The sequence below is a fragment of the Camarhynchus parvulus genome, chromosome 4 (genome assembly GCF_901933205.1).
Source record: "Camarhynchus parvulus chromosome 4, STF_HiC, whole genome shotgun sequence".
NCBI classification, from domain to species: Eukaryota; Metazoa; Chordata; class Aves; order Passeriformes; family Thraupidae; genus Camarhynchus; species Camarhynchus parvulus.
This window is the reverse complement of record NC_044574.1, coordinates 63,788,857-63,807,906: the sequence shown is the minus strand read 5'-3', so window position 1 is coordinate 63,807,906 and position 19,050 is coordinate 63,788,857. Positions and strand designations below refer to the sequence as shown.

General features: G+C 41.3%; 1 protein-coding gene across 1 annotated transcript in view; it reads right to left on the bottom strand.

Moving 5' to 3' along the window:
* The window catches only part of SYNPO2 (synaptopodin 2), an 80,319-nt gene that overhangs the window by 23,369 nt on the left and 37,900 nt on the right, over nt 1–19,050 (bottom strand). The window contains exon 2 of the mRNA XM_030948418.1: nt 3,705–3,856. Within this exon, the coding sequence (XP_030804278.1) occupies nt 3,705–3,856 (152 nt within the window). The remainder of the gene's footprint in view (nt 1–3,704; nt 3,857–19,050) is intronic.

Sequence of the window (19,050 nt, the reverse complement as noted above, 5' to 3'; positions counted from 1 at the left end):
GAGGGAGGGAAATGAATATTTGAAATACACATTCGAAGAATTCCTGAGAGGATCATCATCCTTATATATAATGGATTAATTGAAATATTCTGGGCCTATTCTGGTGATCCAACAAAAAAGGGTAGTGGACCTATACAATATTCCCTACCTATTTAAAAATAAACTATTTCCAACTGGAAAATGTTGTTCTCACTTACACAACCTACAATATATGTCAGTGTAGGTCCTTTTTCTAAGCTATTAATTCCTGTGGCACAGTTAAGATTATTTACTGCTCTTATGACACCTGGTGCACTCTTTAGCACCTTCTTTCAGTACTCTGGACCATACTGAGTACTATTAATTTAAGGAGAAATCTTCTCTGCACAGCAAGGCTGCAATTATTTAGAGTTTCTATCTGCTAGAAGATAGCAAAGCACTTTTTCAAATGAGGGAAGTGGTAGGTGTCCTCAGTAAAGTATTAATATCAAGTACTAGGGAGGTTTTTGAGATCAAAAGCAGCCCTGGCTATTCTGAAACTTTGGAACTCCCTAGAAATAAAGGTTGGAAGAAGCAGCAGAAGGAATGAATCTGTCAGTGTGCTGAAGAAACCTCAATATCGCTTGCTTTTCAGGCATGCAGCTCACTGTTTGTGGCAGCCTGGCTCTGCCTCAAATAGCACGAGAGGCGTAACATCCATTTCACCACATTTGGGGCTTGGTAAAGGTCAGGCAGATTTTCATTTAGGGAGCTTCTTGTGAGTGCTGCTGGATCCCATCGGATGGTGCTGCTTGGATGATCAATTGTAGTGCTCCCGAACACAGATAAATTACAGAAATCTGTAAACATTTCCTTCTAAGATATGGACTGGGGGCTGGGCCAGCTAAATGTTAGCCTTTATTGGTAGTTGAATGATTGTGTGTATGTGTGGGAGAGAAAGATTTCCACCTTAAAAGGCCCTTGCTACGTATGGATATACTTCTACTCTATATAGACATGATTGTGCATCCTGTGTCAAAAGGCAGAATACTGATTATGATTTCTTATTTGTAGTTTCAGATTCTGTTTTGTCAAATGATTGTTTCTGTTTCAGGCCTTCCCAGCTCACTGCAGGAACAACAGCCCTGGTGTAATTCCAGGAAGGAAGCAGAACTCCTGGAGTCAGCGCGGCAGGGTTTGTCATAGGCTCATGTTTTTACTCCCTACACGGAGTATTTCATGTCGGCATGCACTGAGAACTCCCTTCTTCCCTCTAGAAATGTTCTCTCCAGACTCAGCGGTAGCCCAGGAGCTGCTAACACTGATGTGAGAAGGCTGGGCTGGTGTTTCAGTGTCTGTCCCCTCTCTCCGTGTTTCCCGGATCCATCTACTCAGCATTTGCCGGGAAGGTCAGTGAGAAGCTCCCCCCGCAGCATCTGGGTGTGCCCGCCCTGCAGGGTGTTGCTTCCCTCTCATCCTGTAAGCCCAGCATTTTCTGGGCACTGCTGCTGGTCACTAACTCACTGTGGCTTACACGGCATTGGGAAAACTTTTGGGAGACATCAAAGGCCAAGTAGCATTTTAAAAACTATTTTAAAAGCCCAATTTTCCTCTCAGTAAGATTTGTAAGAGCAGAATTAGGTCAACAATTAATGCCTGTGAAAATCCATCCTTCATGCAAAAAATTCAGGGGCTTTCCAATGGAAAATGTTCTTTCCTGCTAACAAAAGATACTTAGATGTAAAGATCAGCAGTGGAATGCCGCTTAAATTATTCTTTCCTCATGCCTTCCAGCATTTTCTTGACGTGGCTGCTAACAAGTGGCTACCCAGGAAAGGAAGGATTTGCTTCTCATTGCTCTCAAAGGATGCTAAGACACTTCCTGAAAAATCCTCCTGGGGGTTGTGATGAGAGGGATAGTACTCACCAATGAGGTGGGAGTGGAAGAGAAGTGTTTCAGTCCGTTCTCCCATACCTGGGAAGATACAGACAGCAAGGACTGGGATTTGGGAGAGATGAGCTAATGAGAAGAAGTTTAAAGATTCCCACAGTGAATTTTTTTAGAACATTTTAGTCACTTTCAGAATGTTGAGCAACTCCAATTTTCCTAAAACTTCTGACATGGTTTCAGTCCATGAAACACTGAATTATATGGTATAAACAGTCTGTTTTGGTTCTGATATTTTCTGATATTCGCATATTTTCAGGACCTGCCTTGCTGTTCACCACACATTCTAGCAGGGGCAATGGAGAGTCCCTTTCAGCTGCAGCATCCTGTGGCCTTCAGACAACTGAAATATCAGTTATGGAACAGCAACAGGCAGGAGTCAAAGTATGTGGAGCTATTTCTATGGCTGAAGAGAAGACAGCTGGTCAGCCACAAATATCATTCTTACAAGTGCAGCTCCAATAGCCACGGTATGAATTAAAAACAGAAGAATGCAGCTATCACATGAGGAACACTCAGCTGCTCCCTGCTGAACCAGGAGCAGGAGCTGTGCCCTCTGGGGAAGGTAAGACCTAATCCTCAGCTACCTCTGTCCCCCTGATCCTGTCACACTGATCCCTTACTCAGCCCCAGACAATATGTACACGCAGGCCATGCAAAATATCTGTGATAAATAAAATGGGCACTCCTTGACAGTGTCTAGTTTTGAAGGCAGACTGTCACTTTGAACTGCTAAGCACTTGAGGAAAGCTCCTTTGTGCAGGTTGCAGGAACCATGAGGAATTCCATATGCTGTGTAGACATCCCTGGTAACCAGAGACAAGTGCCTGTTTTCAGCCTTTCCAGGGACACTGCTCTGGTAGCTGTCATGATGAATTCTGATCCTTTCCTGGTCCTGCCTGTGAGAGGGAGCTGCAGTAGCTCAGGGGGGAGCCTTAATTCCTTACAAGGAGTGTGGGAGTTTCAAGAATTTTCTTCCTCTTCTTACCCCCACTAAGGCAACCCAGAGTTCATCCTGTCTGAATTCACAGTCTGGGGAGAATGTGCTTTACTGTAGGTGGCTCTGAACTCAGGTTGCCTTTATTACACTGATGGCAATTACAGAGCAGGCATTGGAATAGACTGATGTTCAGTCAGCAGTAGTGCTGGCCTGCTTGCAAGTTTGCATGAAGCATCTCTGCTCTAAGAAACTCAAAGCATTTTCAAAAACTGAAATTCCCTCTCACTATTTTGCAAAGGCAGAAACTGAGACCCGGAGAGCTGTGACTTCCCCCGCCTCATCTAGTGAGGTGATAACAACTACAGAAATAGAATTCATGACTTCCAGACCCTCTCCTCCTCCTGACCACTAACACATTTTGCCACCCAAGAAGACCATTTGCCATGTCATCATCAAGGCATATCTGGGTAGCACAGTTTCTCCATCTATACAGCCTTTGTTTTATGTAAGCCTCACTTCCCTATCTGTAGTGAATAACAACACTTCACTGCTTCAAAGGGGTGCAGGGAACAACTGAACTCAAGGCTGCAGTATGCATATATGGTAGTAGACATCTTGCAAGTATTAATACTTACATTTGGAGACTGTACTATTAATTCTGTGCCTGACTGCTGCTGTTCAAATTATATACATTAATTCCTTCAGCTCAAATTCTCTGTCTTCCTTTTCCATCCAAGCAGAGTTAGAGACATTAACAACAGGACTATCAGAACCTCTCAGTATAAGTCTGCAAAACAAAGCCAGCATTTTCCAGGTGATTCACTGGATTGCATCAAAGCATCCTGAGCATTCCTGTACCTCTTGATAAGCATCTGCAGGACATCAGTCAGGCCTTCCATCAGAACAATGACTTCAGCATAGGTTAGGTCTCCACAAGGCTTGCCATTGATAGACACCACCTCATCCCCCTCACACAGTCCAGCCTTGGCTGCTTTGCTTTTGCTGCGAACCTACGAGTCAAAGAAAAATTCCAAATTGCACAGTTAGTGTTCATTTGAAAACAGCTGCAACCATGTCCTCAGCATACTTTTTGTCTGTGAAAAAGGATTGATAATATTGATCATAAACAAATTTACAGTAACACAAATTAATAACTTGCCTCAGTTGAGGTTAATACTATCCTGGCCAGTGATAATACAAAACCTTCTGCTTTACTGAGCTAGGTGTCAAACAGGATGGATGAATTATTTTAAAACTGGGAGACATGGAAGTTTGAGACAGACAATCAGTTGATCGCAGTTTAGCAGAACTGAAAAAAATGCCCCATTAGTTTCTCTGAAAATGAAGACTACTAAGAGCTGAAATCTGCACTGAGATTGTAAAAGAAGAGTCTGTAAATTCAGGCCTCTCTGGGCAGAGTATCAATATCTACATGCTGGTCACTTTTTCCTTAGAAGCCCAACTGTAGTTTTAGTCTCCAAACTATAGACATCTGCATCCGTGGAGATCCTAAATCCATGTTTAGTCATGTGAGTAAGTGCCCTGATTTATTAAAGCACGCCTGTTATGGTCTAAACTTCCCTGTTAAGTTCTCATTCAAGAATCCTGTGCAGCTCAGTTTTTCATTTTCACTCCTTTTTCCACTGGCAGTGTGTTATAACTTATCACAGTCTTTGCATAACAAAACCCAGACAGCTCTAACACCACTCAAGGTATGCCTACAGTTGATGGCTATTTTTGAAGTACATATTTGGCAGAGTGTGTTATATTAACCAAGATTCTTGCACAAGTCTATTTTAGAATGACATATACACAAAAAAAGGCTGGCCTTGAGTTCTTTGAGCTCCATCTTCTACCTGTTGGTGTGAGTACTTTGGCCTTATACCACACCCAGTTCATTCAGCGTGTTTCCCATGTTAATTCTCATAGTGTTTTCTTGAAAATTTTTAGAGAAGTAGCATTTCCACCACATTCACAGTAGCAGAGTCAGTTCCTACTCACTGTAGGAAAGCTACTTCTGATGTACTCTGGACCTGAGAGTGGAACTGCCCTGCAGACTCATGGAATTGTCCCACGTTTTCTATTAAGCCTCTGGGCTGGTACCTAAGATACATTTCAGAAAGGAAGTTCCTTGGAGTCAGGATGATGTGGGCCACAACAGTAAGACCGCACATTTTTCTGTGGCAGGGCCACCATGTCTATCTCTGCTGTTTCAATTTACACATTCCTATATGTCACATTATGGCTCTTGGAGCAGTGAAGGAACAGAAGCCTGATGCATACAGAAGCCAGTTTCTACCTTGCACAGTTAACATTTACAAATATGGAGTGGTATGCTGCTCTGTTTATCTCCCCTTGGACAAGAGCATAAACATCCTTGTGCCTTGGGAAGAAATGACACTTTTAGTCAGTGCTTAGAAGGTTTTGCTTCATATAAGAGCTAGAATTTGGGATGAGGTCTAGTTACTGTCTTTTTTTTAAATAGGAGGGTATGCTATTAAAATTTTACAAGACATTCTTGGCCTGAATGTAAATATTTAATGTAGATGCCATGAAGAATTTTGAGTGAGTCTTTTTCAGAAAATCTATAAACAGCCATTATAGAAACCTGTGAACTCCAAAATAGCATAATGTGATACCTAGACTGTGAGAAGAAAACTTGTTTCTCTTTCTTTATTTAGTGTTTGAGGGACTCCTTGATAGCATTAAAAAGAAAAAACAACAGACAAGGAGATAGATTGATTTTCTTTTCAAAGTTCTTAAAAGGTGCTCTCAGTCCATTTTTTCTGCCTTATAATTTGTTGAGAGATCACAATTCTGAGAAATATGAAACTGCATGCAAAACACCCTCCCAAATTTGAACAATATCTGTATAAAATCACCTCAGTATTAACCTTTTTTTTTGTACGTTTCTGTTGGGGTAATAAAAGGGAAGGGAGAGCACGCAGAAGAAAATAGGCAAGGGCATATTATGGGCTAAATTATAGCAGCTTGCTTTTAGGATAGAATATCCCATCATCATTTGTGTTATTTCAGCCTCAGCATAACACCCACTTACCCAACAATATGTAGACTGCTTTGCCAGGCAAGCTGCAATTGTTTCTGGCTTTGTTTATTTGTTTTCACTGGCAACCCACAAAAATGAATAAAAATTTACTCATGTAAACTGGCACTTTTCAGATTTCTGGGAAAAATAATATAAATAAATAAACAATAAAGAAAGAAGACCCACCCAGAACAACAACAACAAAATTCCAAGAAGATTTGTGGAAAGAAAGATCTCCCTGGTAAAATATGTGTTCAATAGACAATTTTCTCTCAAAGTTTTGGCAGAAAGCCTTTGAGGAGCCCACTGGGAAACAAAAGCTGCTTTTGTTAGCAGAAATGCAACTTGGTCACACAGGGGGTGGTAAGAAACCTTTATCCAATTCCTGGGGACTTAAGGCAAAGTTATTTGGTTGTAAAGCAGGAGAGATTCTTACAAAACCAGTGATTGCTCTTGAGCGCAACTCTGGCTTTCTCAGGTATTTGTTACTTCTTTGTACTTGAAGTTTTCCTGAGGAAGAAAATGTGAGTTTCCCAATAATTTTTTTTGAATGGGATCTCAAGAAAAATAAGCTTGAAAATATTTTCTTTGCTTTCCAATGTCTGCAATACCAGTATAACACAGCAAAACTAGGCTGGTGCTGTTAGTACTGAACCTGTCAAGATACCAGCTGCTAGTGGGCACCTTGAAGAGTTCCACTCCATTTTCAGCTGGTACTACCTCTATTTCCTGCTCCCTCTCAGTCAGGACTCTTTATTATTCATGTACCTGAAGTGAGTAATTTATTTTTATTCCCAGATTTCTCCTGTATCTAGAATTTCCCATTATCAGGAGTGGTCCTTGATCATTAAAATGTCAAGTGCTGAGCAATTCCTCACATCCACAGAAATATTAAACTTAGGAGAAAACTGTTCCATGCTATGTAAAGAACTTGGCCTGGATGTTCACTGTTGTCTGAGCACCCCAGGCAATCCAGGACCCCTGGCACCAGTTCAGAGGCAGCAGGGACTGGGGGCTGTCCAGAGGCTGCTCAGGAGGATCTGTGAAGACTTTAGGTGGAAAATGTGAGTGAGCAAGGTCTATGTGCTGTGCTGGCCTGGTGAGAGATCACCTCCCAAAGAACAGGTACGTGGGGAAAGTGTAGGACAGGAGCTTTGGTGGTGGCTGTGGGATGCTGCTGGGGCTGGAGTAGCCATGGATGCTCAGAACATGGGGCAGTTCCAGTCAGTTTCTTCACCAGTAAAGAATAAATGGATGGATACACAGTGGCTGTGCTCATGGGAGTGTGGGGAAAAGGTATTTTTAGAGAAAGCAAATGGGAGGGCCCAGCCCTCATCCTGTGTACGCTGTAGTGCTTTTAATTTAAACTAGATCAAGTCTCCTTCTGCCAGCTGGAGACTCCTTCCCACATAACTAGATCTCCTTTGATTTAATCTGAAAGCACTCCAGTTACAACCCAGAAGTGTTCATGCTATGAAACATATGGTAAATCAGGAATAACAGAGAAATTTGCTTCAAAAATGTTATCCCAATGAAGCTAAAAAGCTGGAGTAGGTGCACCTGTTACTTACTGTGTCTGCATGTGGATGCACAGACAGCAACTGGGGCTCAGCTGACCAGCTGATGATTTTGGGTGCATGTTTGAGCCCTATAATAAGCAGATCAGGGTTGAGGTATGTTGAGCCTGGTAACAACGTCAGTGAGTTGGAGTCTAAAGTGAGGCAAATGGACTTGAGGACACTCTGCAGTCCAGGTTCTCTAATGGCACAATGAGAAATTATTAGGATTTTTCATCATCTTTTCATCATCTTTACCAGTGTTTTTTGTTAAGGATGATGTGTATCTTAATCTTGTCCTGGAGTTAATTTATTCTGGAGCCAGGAGTACAAACTTTTATCTGGGACGTGTCTAAGTGCTGTGCAGCAGGTATAGCCTGAGAAAGCAACCAGTCTGAGGAAATGAGCACTATGACCATAAGCACAGTTCATTTAGCCTAAAATTGTATCTAATAAAGTAAGATGTGACAGTGGTCACTGGGGTTGTCAGGTGAGGGAGGAGATGAGAATGTTGACTCCATGTTCAGAAGGCTTGATTTATTATTTTATGATATATATACTAGATTATAACTATAGTAAAAAGAAATGAAGGAAAGGTTTCCTCAGAAGGCTAAGCTAAGATTAGAACAGAAAAGAATGGTAACAAAAGCAGCTCTCTCAGACTCTGTCCGTGACAGCTCGGCCCTTGATTGGCCATTAATTATAAACATCCAAGATGGGCCAATCACAGACAGACCTGTTGCATTCCACAGCAGCAGATAATCATTGTTTTCATCTTGTTGCTGAAACTTCTCAGCTTCAGCAGGAAAAATCCTAAGAAAGGATTTTCACCAAAAGATGTCTGCGACAGTAAGACTCACGTAGCTTTAAAATATACATATATTTGCACTGCAAAATTCTGAATTTTAAGCAAGCTTCCAAAACCATGAGTTATTTTCAGAATTATTTACTCGTCCTTTTTCAGTTTGCCAGCAGAACAGGAAATATTCTTAAAACAGCAGAACAGGAAATATTGCCACTGCCAGTGGAAATATCCTTCCCTGCATTTCAGGCACCTTGCTCATACAGACAGAGTAGTTTCTTCCATTGAGGGGTCACCTCTGGAAGAGTCTATTCAGTTGGATATCCTGTCTGATTCCTCAAGCCTCATTTGAGCTGCTGTTGCCCCTCAAGGTTTGAAGCTGGTTCCTGGAACCTTATTTACATGTTTGTCCTCAGAGGTAGGTTTGGGTCTTTGGTGGCTGGCCTTGTGTCCTGCTGTGATGAAATATGTTGCCCAAAATAGCAAGGCTTACCAGGCAAGGGTCTTCTCTAGATCAGTTGTCCATCCTCATTATTGTTTACTACTTTAGTTATGTCAACTGCAAACTTTACCAGCAGTGACCTTTTTGTTTTCTTTTAAACTGGTGATTAAACATCAATAACAAAGGACATGTCCTTTGGCTGCTGTTATACCCTTACTGAATAATGATTCCCCAGATTAATGTTACCTTCTCAGACCCAACAACTAGCCAGCTTTTAAAGCAGTAATTTTTACTACAGTAGCAAACTGTGCCCTTTGATGTCTTGCAGAAATGTGTTTAATAAATTTCTGTTTAAAGCCTTTTTAAAGTAATCATTAACCTAAATCTTGGGATTAGTACCCTTACTGTGTAGAACAAACAAACAAACAAACAAACAAACAACCAAACAAACTAACTAACTAACTAACTAACTAACTAACTAACTAACTAACTAAACTATTAATATAGTGACATTGTTTAAATGTGCCTTATGTTGAGGTTTTTTTAATTGTTCCGTTGTATTGCCAGATATGTGAAATGGTAAAGAAGCAGAGAAAATAGGTGTCAGTATGCAAGAAAGTGGGGCTGGAGAGACACTGCTGCTTCTTTTGATGATCATACTAATATTAAAGCAGTAAGTGTTTGATGCAATCCTTTCACAAGTCATACTCCCTCTAAAAGAAATAACTTGCACTATAACTTTGACACCCTGAATACAGTTCTGATGTTTCTAAATCTATTTTTTTTATTTACAGTCAGATACCTTAATTTTGAGAGAAAGTATAATTAAGTTAAGAATCCAAGTTAAATGGGTTATGTGTCAGAAATAACAATGAAGTCAACTGACTTGAATAGGCCTAGTCCTGGCCATAAAAGAGGTGGTGATTCAAAGTGATTGAAAAGACAGGAGGAGTGATGAAGTGATCAAAAATTTGAGACATCAGAGAATGTTTTATTCTGCTTGCTGACAAAGTGACAGATGTGAAAGTATCCAAAGTATAGTGGAACTCAGCTTTGCCACTTAACTAAATACAAATTAGTATTGCAACCATTAAAGGCCTGCCTGTTAATTGCTGCAATAAATTTATCTGGCTAACACATTTTTCTTAAATATGTTTTGAGGCCAGCATAAATAAAGTAATGTATTCACTACTTAGTTTAATTTTATCAGACATTAGGTCATACTTTCCAGAAGTTTTTTCTCATTAATTGATTAGCTAAGTGTTAGTCATGAAGTTCAGGATCAGCAATCAAAGATCAATGTTTCCTGTAGACAGTATTTTTAAAAAATCCCAAAACCCACCAAAAAAGGCACTTCATCTCTTCTGTTAAAAATCCTACATCAAGGACAGTGGCTGGTAAATGTATTTAAAAGTATTTGAAAGTTATCTGTCACTCTAATAAAATGAGCAACACTTTGCTATGAGAAGGAAGCAGAAGCACTCGGAGTGACAAATGTTAGTCTATAAGTAGTTTGACTTGTATGAAGTTAGGTAATTAAAAATGAAGTTACAAATCAAATGAATTCAGCCACAGTTTATAAATAAGGCTCTAGGGCCTTGTTTGGCAATGGTTATGCATGCAGGAGTTCTTCAGACAGACAAGTAGCCTTCAGTTAGTGAGCTTTTTGGGGGTTAGATATGAAGGGCTGTACAGTAAGTTAAGCCTACCTCCTAATGTGCTTGGGTTTTTTAGGCATCTCCGTAGATCCTTTAAATAGCTCAGAGGCTCCAGGCTGGTAAACAGTGCTATTGCTAAATCGGCGGGGGTGATGAAGGGACAAGCTCACATCCCTGGTTTTCTCCATGGTTTCTGGAGGGGATTTTAGTCAGGTTTACAATGAGAACATCCAAATGTATTTTCACCTTAACACTTTCTTCCCCATCCCCAAGCACTGCCATCACAAGTCATAATGTGGGCTGTATAAGTAATGAGTCTTAAGGAAAAAAGTGGCCATAAATGAGGAAAATTGGAAGATCTTTGTGCTCTTAAATTTCTGTTTTACCATGTATATAAAGAGAAAGTAGCTGTCAGTAGAGAGATAGTGATGTGCAGACAGGAAAGGGTCATCAGATCTTCAGGAAGGAAATTGGAGCCACTTGTAGATTTAACTGAGTAATGGTAGCAGAGGAGTTCCTTGAGAGGTTTTAAAAGCCATATAATTAGGAAATATTATTGCCTAGAACTCTTGCTTTACATCCACATAAATTCATTGGAAATACCAGGTTCTGGTCTAAACGGAAGGCATTTTTGGCAGGACAGGGCTCAAGCTTATGGATTGCCTTTTGAGCAAAATGGGTAAAATGCTATTGAGGTAACAATGTCATTGATGGAGCTGGAGTGGGATGATTTACCTGGGTGTATGTATTCTGTATACAGACTCCACAATGGCTGCATGTCTTTTACTCTTAGAAAGGGCCTCTTTAGAGCTGGCATACCAAATTTTAGTCTGCTTTCATTAGCCATGCCTGTACTTGAGCATGAGTCTGCTGCATGATGTGGCTCAAGCTATTTGCATCTGTGCTGCCTGGAGGTGACTTTGCGTCAAGCTGATTCCAGTTCTCATCCTCTCTGGACTGAATTTCTCTACCAGATAAGCTACTTTCTTTCAGAATCAGTCAGGGTAAAAGCCACAGAGTAAAAGCTTCAGACAGGGCAAGTTCCGTGGGATTGTGAGATCCAACCGCTCCCTAGCTCCTCTGAATGTAGGGGAATGCAATGAGGAGCCTTGCCCGAGAGCTACAGCTCAAGTGCTGTGACTTTAGCTACTATAAATATAGATAATATGAATAGAGACATTATGAGTATAAACTGCTTTGCTCTATTTTACCTTGAAGTCTCTGTGTCCCCTCCTTTGGGGATTGCAGTATGCAGTATTTACACAGTAAGATTAGTGAGAAAATGGAAATGCCTGTAATTAACTGGGTTAAACAAAGACGCTTCTAAGTTATCTCCCAAACAGTTTTCCTGAGAGCAAGCTTTGAATAATGAAGTATCTTTGGCTTGTAAGGTAAGCACGGAATATTTCCTCTCATCAAATTCTTCCCAGTAGCAGGACAATGATATTGGGAATTGGGCAGTTCAGCCCACTCTTTTCTCCTTCTGGTCTTAAAGGAAACCTCCGAGAGACATCCATAGTCATGTCTGTCTGTAAAGGTAATTATCTTTCTTAATGGGTTATGAGACAAAATAACATTAAAGACATCAAAGGAGAAAATAGTTAATATGCCCAGACATAGTTTTATTACAAAATGTTCAAAAATCCTTTCCAGAAGGGGAGGTAGGAAAGCACTCTTTGAATGCACAGGAATGCTGTCATTGATTATCACTAAGATCATCATGGAAAAAATTGAATGCTGGTATATTATTATAGTAGCTTATGGCAACACAGGACATCTAGGATGCTAAGCCATGTTAAAAAAAGGTACTTTTAAACTTTATAATCCATGGATCCCATTGCAAAGGTTCTGGTTTTACTTAGCAACTCACAGCTAAAGCAGACTTTTAATCATGGTTTGTTCACGTAGAAGTTCATGGGGCATTCTTGCAGACGGGATATGGTACCATATTGTTTTACTTTTTGATTAACTCTGTCTCCAGTTCTTCTGCTGGACTGTACATGTGAAATCATACTTCTTGATTCTGGATGAGTTCAGTGACTGTTGTCTCCTCCTTCCCACAGTGTCAGGAGTACTTACATAAAGGTTCAGATCTTTGCACTGTTTATTTGACAAATGCAGTTTGGTAGAACTTCTTACACATTCTGTCGTGGGAGGGTTACAGAACCTGTTTGGCCATTTATATATTGACAGAGCACTTGTGCCATTTGGACCCAGAGAGCAGACTGATCTCAGTGAGAAGAAAAGCCTGTCCAAATTCCCAAAAGCCTTGCCTAATGTACTGGTGTATCATCTTACTGCTGGTTGCCTTTTTCTGGCAGAAACCCAAAGTTAGCAGCTGAAGAAGAGATGAGATAATGACCTCTGAAATATTGATGTGGTATGCTGGCGACGCAGCAGATTTCCCAACAGTGAGCTTGGGTGTACAGCACTTAAAGTCTGCTTCATTTTGTACAGCAGATCCAGTGCATAGCCTTTCTTGGAGTGTACCATTGCATACTTGTAGCTGATGTGTCAAAACCAAAATTTTGTCATGCTGCTTTACCTTTTTACAGTGAATTTTTGCTATGGTGGAACATGTGACAAGGGGAGGAATGATGCCATAGCTTTTCAGTATGGTAGATGTGCATTGTCTGATCTATTTCCATTCCCCTTTCCTTCTTGCACTGCTTGAGCAGTGACTGCGTGGATGCTTCCTGCCTTATTTCTGAGTCCTAACCAACTTTGATCTCTCCATGAACACTGTAGATATGTTTTCATTTCTTCCCACTGCTCCCCATGCAGAGAGATAATTGCATTGTCAGTGCTTCTTTGGGATTGAGAAAATAATGCACCTTTACTGAGTGCATTGGTATAAAGGTAGAATCAAAAGTCTTTAACTGCAGTATACCTTATGTCCTGGAGATTAGAATTTCTATAATGATAAGGTCAAGGGATAATAAATAGAGATCTAAAATGTCTTTATTATCTGCTACTGAACAGTTGGAGGCAACAAGTGCTACAATAGACAGTTCTTGTGCTAAGTATATCCACTGCCTAACCTGGGGCTGAGCTCTTGTCACTGATGAGTAGAGGAACTGCAATATGCTTGCAGTATTTGTACAGTTCCAAGACCATACACTGGGAGTTTCCAGTAGGAAAAGGGACACCTTTCTTATACCAAAATTGCAGTCAAAGCACCAGTAAATGAAAGGTAAAAAGCTGCCTGAAAGTACTTACCTGCTGGTGCTGCTAAAAGAATGATGGTATATAATATATGCACACTGTTACAAAGAGAACATTTCTAGCCTAGACTTGGGGTTGCTGGGAGAAAACAGCAAATGTATGTGAGGTAACTGAACCCTTCAGTTTCTTAAAAAAAGAAAAATAAATTAGTTTGCTGGAGGTCTTTGTACTTTCCCCAGTTTAGTCCAAAGCATGTTTGTGTAATTTGATGCTTTGACTTGTGACTTGCCTTTCAGATTAAGCAACGTTTTGGGGGGACACAAGGGCCATGAGGGTTTTTTGGGGAGGTAGCAGTAGGGGGGATGACTGGCTTCTTAGTGACACACAGCCTATAAATCCATCCTGCTGGCAGGCAAATGAGCCACTCAGTTTACTGGTGTGCACTTCGTCAAATCCACTCATTCCTAGCCTCACATCCTGTATCAATTACTCTGTTCTGTGTGGCTCCCCTGTCTCATTTTCACTCCATTGGTCACCTGCCCAAATTCTCTTGATGCAGGGGGGATGGGAACAGGCAGAGAAGGAAAGACAGGAGGGTTCTCATTAGAAATCTGGATTTGAGACAACACATTTAATCCTTAAAGCAAAACTGCTCCAGTGACAGTTTAAATGTTCAGTCTCCCCAGTCTATTCCCCGAAATGGTATTGTTTATTACAATCCCTTAACATTATGTCATGAGCTTGCAAATACATGAGCGCGCCATATGATCATCCTCCCGAAAGGAATAGCAAAGGCAGCAAGAAGGAACAAATGCCGTCTTACAGGTTTCTGTTTCAGCAAGAGCTGCAGCTATCGCTGTCAGTGATGTCAAGGTTATCCTGAAATGTGTGCCCAGTGATGTATTTCTTGCTACTTGCCTCACTGCTGAGGCAGCAATTCAGTCAACACCATGCGAGGTAACTGGAGGCTTTGCCTCACTCCCAGTGGAGAAAGCAGCGGCCCCATGTTTATTGTGGGAGATTTCTGTGTGTACAAAGCTCAGCACAACTGGGCCAGATCTCAGATTACAGGGTGGAGGGGCTTTGGTGGCTGTATTAGCACAAATGAGAGGCATTGTTCAAAGAAACCAAATAACATGAGCATCTGGTAAAGGCAGCATCTAGATAATATACATTAAACAGTTATTGTGTTCTGCACAAGGAAAGTACCCAATGCCAAATAATCTTCACAGAAAAGCACACTCTTCCAAGTCATTTGAGAAGTATGAATCAAACAGTGGCCCAAACTCAGCTGAGAGCTCCTTACAGGGGCTGTGTTCCAGCTCCCAGTGCTTGTGGTCATCTTCACCTGGACTATTCAACTAAATAAAACTTAGAATTAGCCTATAGAAAAATGGTCCTGTGTGAAAGCTGCTAGATTTATCTACCAGGGCTTCACATGGAACTCTACCATGCCGCTCTCTCTTGAACTGAATTTATTCCTTCCACTTCTCAAAATAAGTCAGCTAGATTCAAGCTTCCCTACTTCTCAGGAAAGTTCTTACTGCCAAATTTCAAAACTGCCTGTTTCACTGAATTTTCACTCTTCCTTGAGATTTCTCTAATTCTCTAGCTCAATTCTTCATATCTGAGACAGGTAGTGTACCAATTTATATTGACTAACTTTAGCCATGAGGTACCGTTTCAGACAAGTCTCTCAAGACTCATAATTTAAACAGTCAAAAAAAGCATGCAGAATCAATTATCAATCTTTAACTTCCTTGGCATCCCTCATGCTTAGGATGTAATGTTTTGCGACAACCTTTTAGAACTGACGCAGTCTCAGGCCAACCCACCCATCTTGGTGTTTAGGAGGAAAAGCTCTGCCAAAGCTGGTGAATGTTCTTTGAGTGCCAAAACGTAGGTTCATGTGAAGGCCTTCCAGTGTTGCCTGGCTGCTGTCCTGGACAGCTCCTGTTTTGTGACTCATCAGGAAATTTGGATATTCATCAGCCTCACCTCTCCCTGGTGACTCAAATAAAGCTGGCCAGGAAAGGAGCAGTGATGGCTCTGAGAGGGGATGAACACCAAGGATATCCAAGCCTGGAGGAGGCCAGAAATCTGGGGAGGTCAGTGGTCTATTTCTCCTCCCAGAAAAGGAGACAAGGTTTCTGTGCTTGTGCTGGAAGCCCTAATCATGGGGGAAATGGAGGCTGGAGACTCCTGGGAGATGTTTTCAAAAGCTCCAGGGAATGAAGAGACAAAAGTATTCCCCCTGTGGGCTTTCTCACCTGCCTGGGCAACAACAATGGGCAAGATTTTTAACCTGTGCTTTTAACAAAAAAATAAAAGCCTATAATCTGTCACAAAGATTTCCTTATCTGAGTCTCAACTTTTACAGAATATTTCCAGAATTTTCCTAGTTTTAATTTTATCAGTTTTATCAAGCTCTAAAATGGCCATAGATGGATTGATGCAAGCTGTCACAAGAATTTATCTTTCTTTTTCAGTGGCTTAATCTGAAGTGGCTTTAACAGAAGATAATTATACACAGGAATAAGTATTTCTACTGAAAGGATCACTTTGTCATCCCCTTAATCCTTTCTTGTGAAGGCAGCTCTTGAACATATGACAATCATGCAGGTTTCATGAAATTGACATAGAGATTAGTATTCATGATCTGTCTTTCAGCTCCTAAATAAAATCCTAGGTAAGTCAGGTGTGGGACCAACCAGACTAAAACCAAAGTATCTTACAAGTAGAGCATGAGACTTGCCCTGGAACTGAAGGCAGAATGAAGAATGAATCTCTCCCAGGGTAGGCTAGATTAATATCCCCATCTCCTCATTCAGATTTTAAGATCAGTACTCACTTACATTTCATGATTTGGAAATACCAGCAATTTCAAATTCATGTTAAATATGCTTTCAGGAGAATATTACAGTGGTAGAAGATTAACTATTTTCGTATGGCAAATTGACAGTAGTAGTCAGAACACTGAGGAAATGCTGTTTTACTCCAACAGTAATTGTGGAAGCTGAGCCAGACTTCTGGCTCCCATGTCCAACTCTGGCTGTTGTCCTTGCACATTTGTGTCTGAGGCCAGTCTAACACAGAGGTACTGAGCTCTGTTTAATGCTCCCGGACTTCGTGCTCCCAGGAATTAGACCTCCTATTCTTACAGTCTCCAATTCCAGCATGCTGGCTTGTTTAATCCCTGACTTTAGTAAGAGCAAGTTGTCAACATCTTCAAAGGCTGGATGAAGAGGATTTGTGTTCCCCCTGCCCATTCCTTTCTGTGTGTTCCCAAGAGGAATGTCTGCCTGAGAACTGGAAAAAACTGCTACCCTGATGTGTGAGAATTCTGTTTGTTTGTTTTTGTCCTGTTGTCCTCAGTGCAAGTGTTGGGCTTAACTCAGGATATCGTGCCCAGTCAGGCAGTCTGGGAAAAGCTGGCAGTTGTGTCTGGGGGCAGGGGTGGGGGGGGAAAGAAAGTGTTATTTTTGCAGAGCTGTAAATCCAGCACCTTTTGCCAGTGCTGCATCTTTTTTTATTGCTTATTTCTAAGAAGGTATTGCTGCAACAGCACTGGCTGCAAACAAAATCTTGTTTGCTCAAAGTTCACCACAGGACAGGTCATGCATTTTGAACATTTGTGGGACACTCGTAAAGGAAATACAGAGCGCGCTTTCCAAAAGCTTCAGCTTGAAATGCAACAGTTTCCTTGCTGCCTGGAGCTTCAATGTCAAAGAGATTTCTATTTTTAGAGAGAGATTCTACTCAAAGAACTATATAAGGCTGTGCTGGGGAGACCATTACTTTTTTATTATAGATGAGAGTATTAGTCACTCAATTGGGAAGAAAAATTCTTTTTAAAAGTGAAAACTACAAAGATACTCTCATCTGGTTGTCTTTTGTGGGTGAGAAGGAACTGAGATGAAAACTGAAGACTCAATATTTGTTTTTCAATATTCTAATTTCTCTCAACTTCTTGAAACAAGCACTTTAGGCATTTAAAATGTCAGACAAGGCTCTTGATCTGAAGTGATGATGAAAGAGGGAAGAGATAACTCCAAGCAGAGTTTGATGTCAAAAGACAACTTGCTGTGCTAACATGTGACAACACAAGGGAAAACTCCACAAATAATCAATGTTTTATTCATGGGGAAACTAAGTAAAACGTGATGTTACAGATTCAGCCTTTACAAGTACATATTTATTGGTTATCCTGAGTACAAAGTGCTGGTTATCCTGAGTACAAAGTGCACCTAAACTGAATGGATGCTACAGCAAAGCCATCAGAGACAGTGGTCAGGTGGGCTCAGAATAGTAGTCACAGCTAATAGCAGGAAAATGGAAGAGTATCTGAAGTTCTGGCTTTGCTGGGGAGCCTTCTTCTGAAGCTTGATTTTTAGTCACATAGAATCATCCAGGAAACACCTAACTCTGTTACCCTTAATCTCTGGCTTAGTATTAATAGAGAGGAAAAAGATTTGTACAGAATTGAACAAACTTGTGCTCTCAATTCATGTTCCCACTGTGATTTCTCCCACAGTTTGGAGAGGAACTGTTGGGCTTCTGATCTGGTTGGACAATCATGACTTACAGACTGCTGGTGTCTGTTTACAACACGATGGTGTTGCTTAATCCTATTTGTCTCCTACAGCAGCATTTCAGTAAGAAAATGTTTCTTCTTTTGTGTTCAAGAAGTGCAGCCCAGGTGACACTGGTTTTAGCAGTTGTTGCCAATGTTAGCACAGCAGCTGGAGCCAATTTGGTTTTGCTTGAGTAAGGACTCAATGAGGTAAGAGAACTAAATTAAGGACAGTGGATCCACTTCTTCTGTAGTCCAACACAGCTCCTGTGATCAATTCTGAGCTAGGGATGGGACTGAAATCATGCTGGTCTTACCTTGCCCAGGGTTTCTACTGCTGTTTTTATATTGTCTGGCTAGCTGTGACACAACCTCTTTGGCTTCAGGGGAATAAAGTGGGGAACACCTACACTGAATGATGGGTGAAAAACAGCAGCTGGAAGTAACGTGTGCATTCCTGTAAAAAAAGGAAAGACAGTGCCCTTGGATTGCGCAGAGGGTAACACAGGGCAGACTAGGTGGTGGCAAAGCTGGAGTATAGGCAGCAATGGCTGAACAGTTTGAACAAGGGAAATTCTTTAATCCACTCAGTGCACTGAGCCAGGAATAGCAGGAGAAATAACATCTCTACTTTGACTTTTTTATTTTTATTCAAAAGAAATAAAATTACGCACATTTAGAAGCACACAGCATACTGATCCTGGCTTGTTATTAACAACATGAGAAGCAGTTCAAGCATGTCGGGGCCCAGGGGTACCTTTGCAGAGTAACTGGTGAAATCAGCGTTAATGACTGACACGGCTGCGGCTCGGCCCAGCTGGCCTTTGTTGGAGTTCGGGGGCTGCGCCTGAGGGGCCGAGCTGAGGGACGGAGCGGGCCCGGCCCCGCTTCCCGCGCCTTTCGCGGTCCCGTGCTGCTCCCTGGCGGCCGGCGCTGAGGGCCCGCCCGCCGCCAGGGAATTG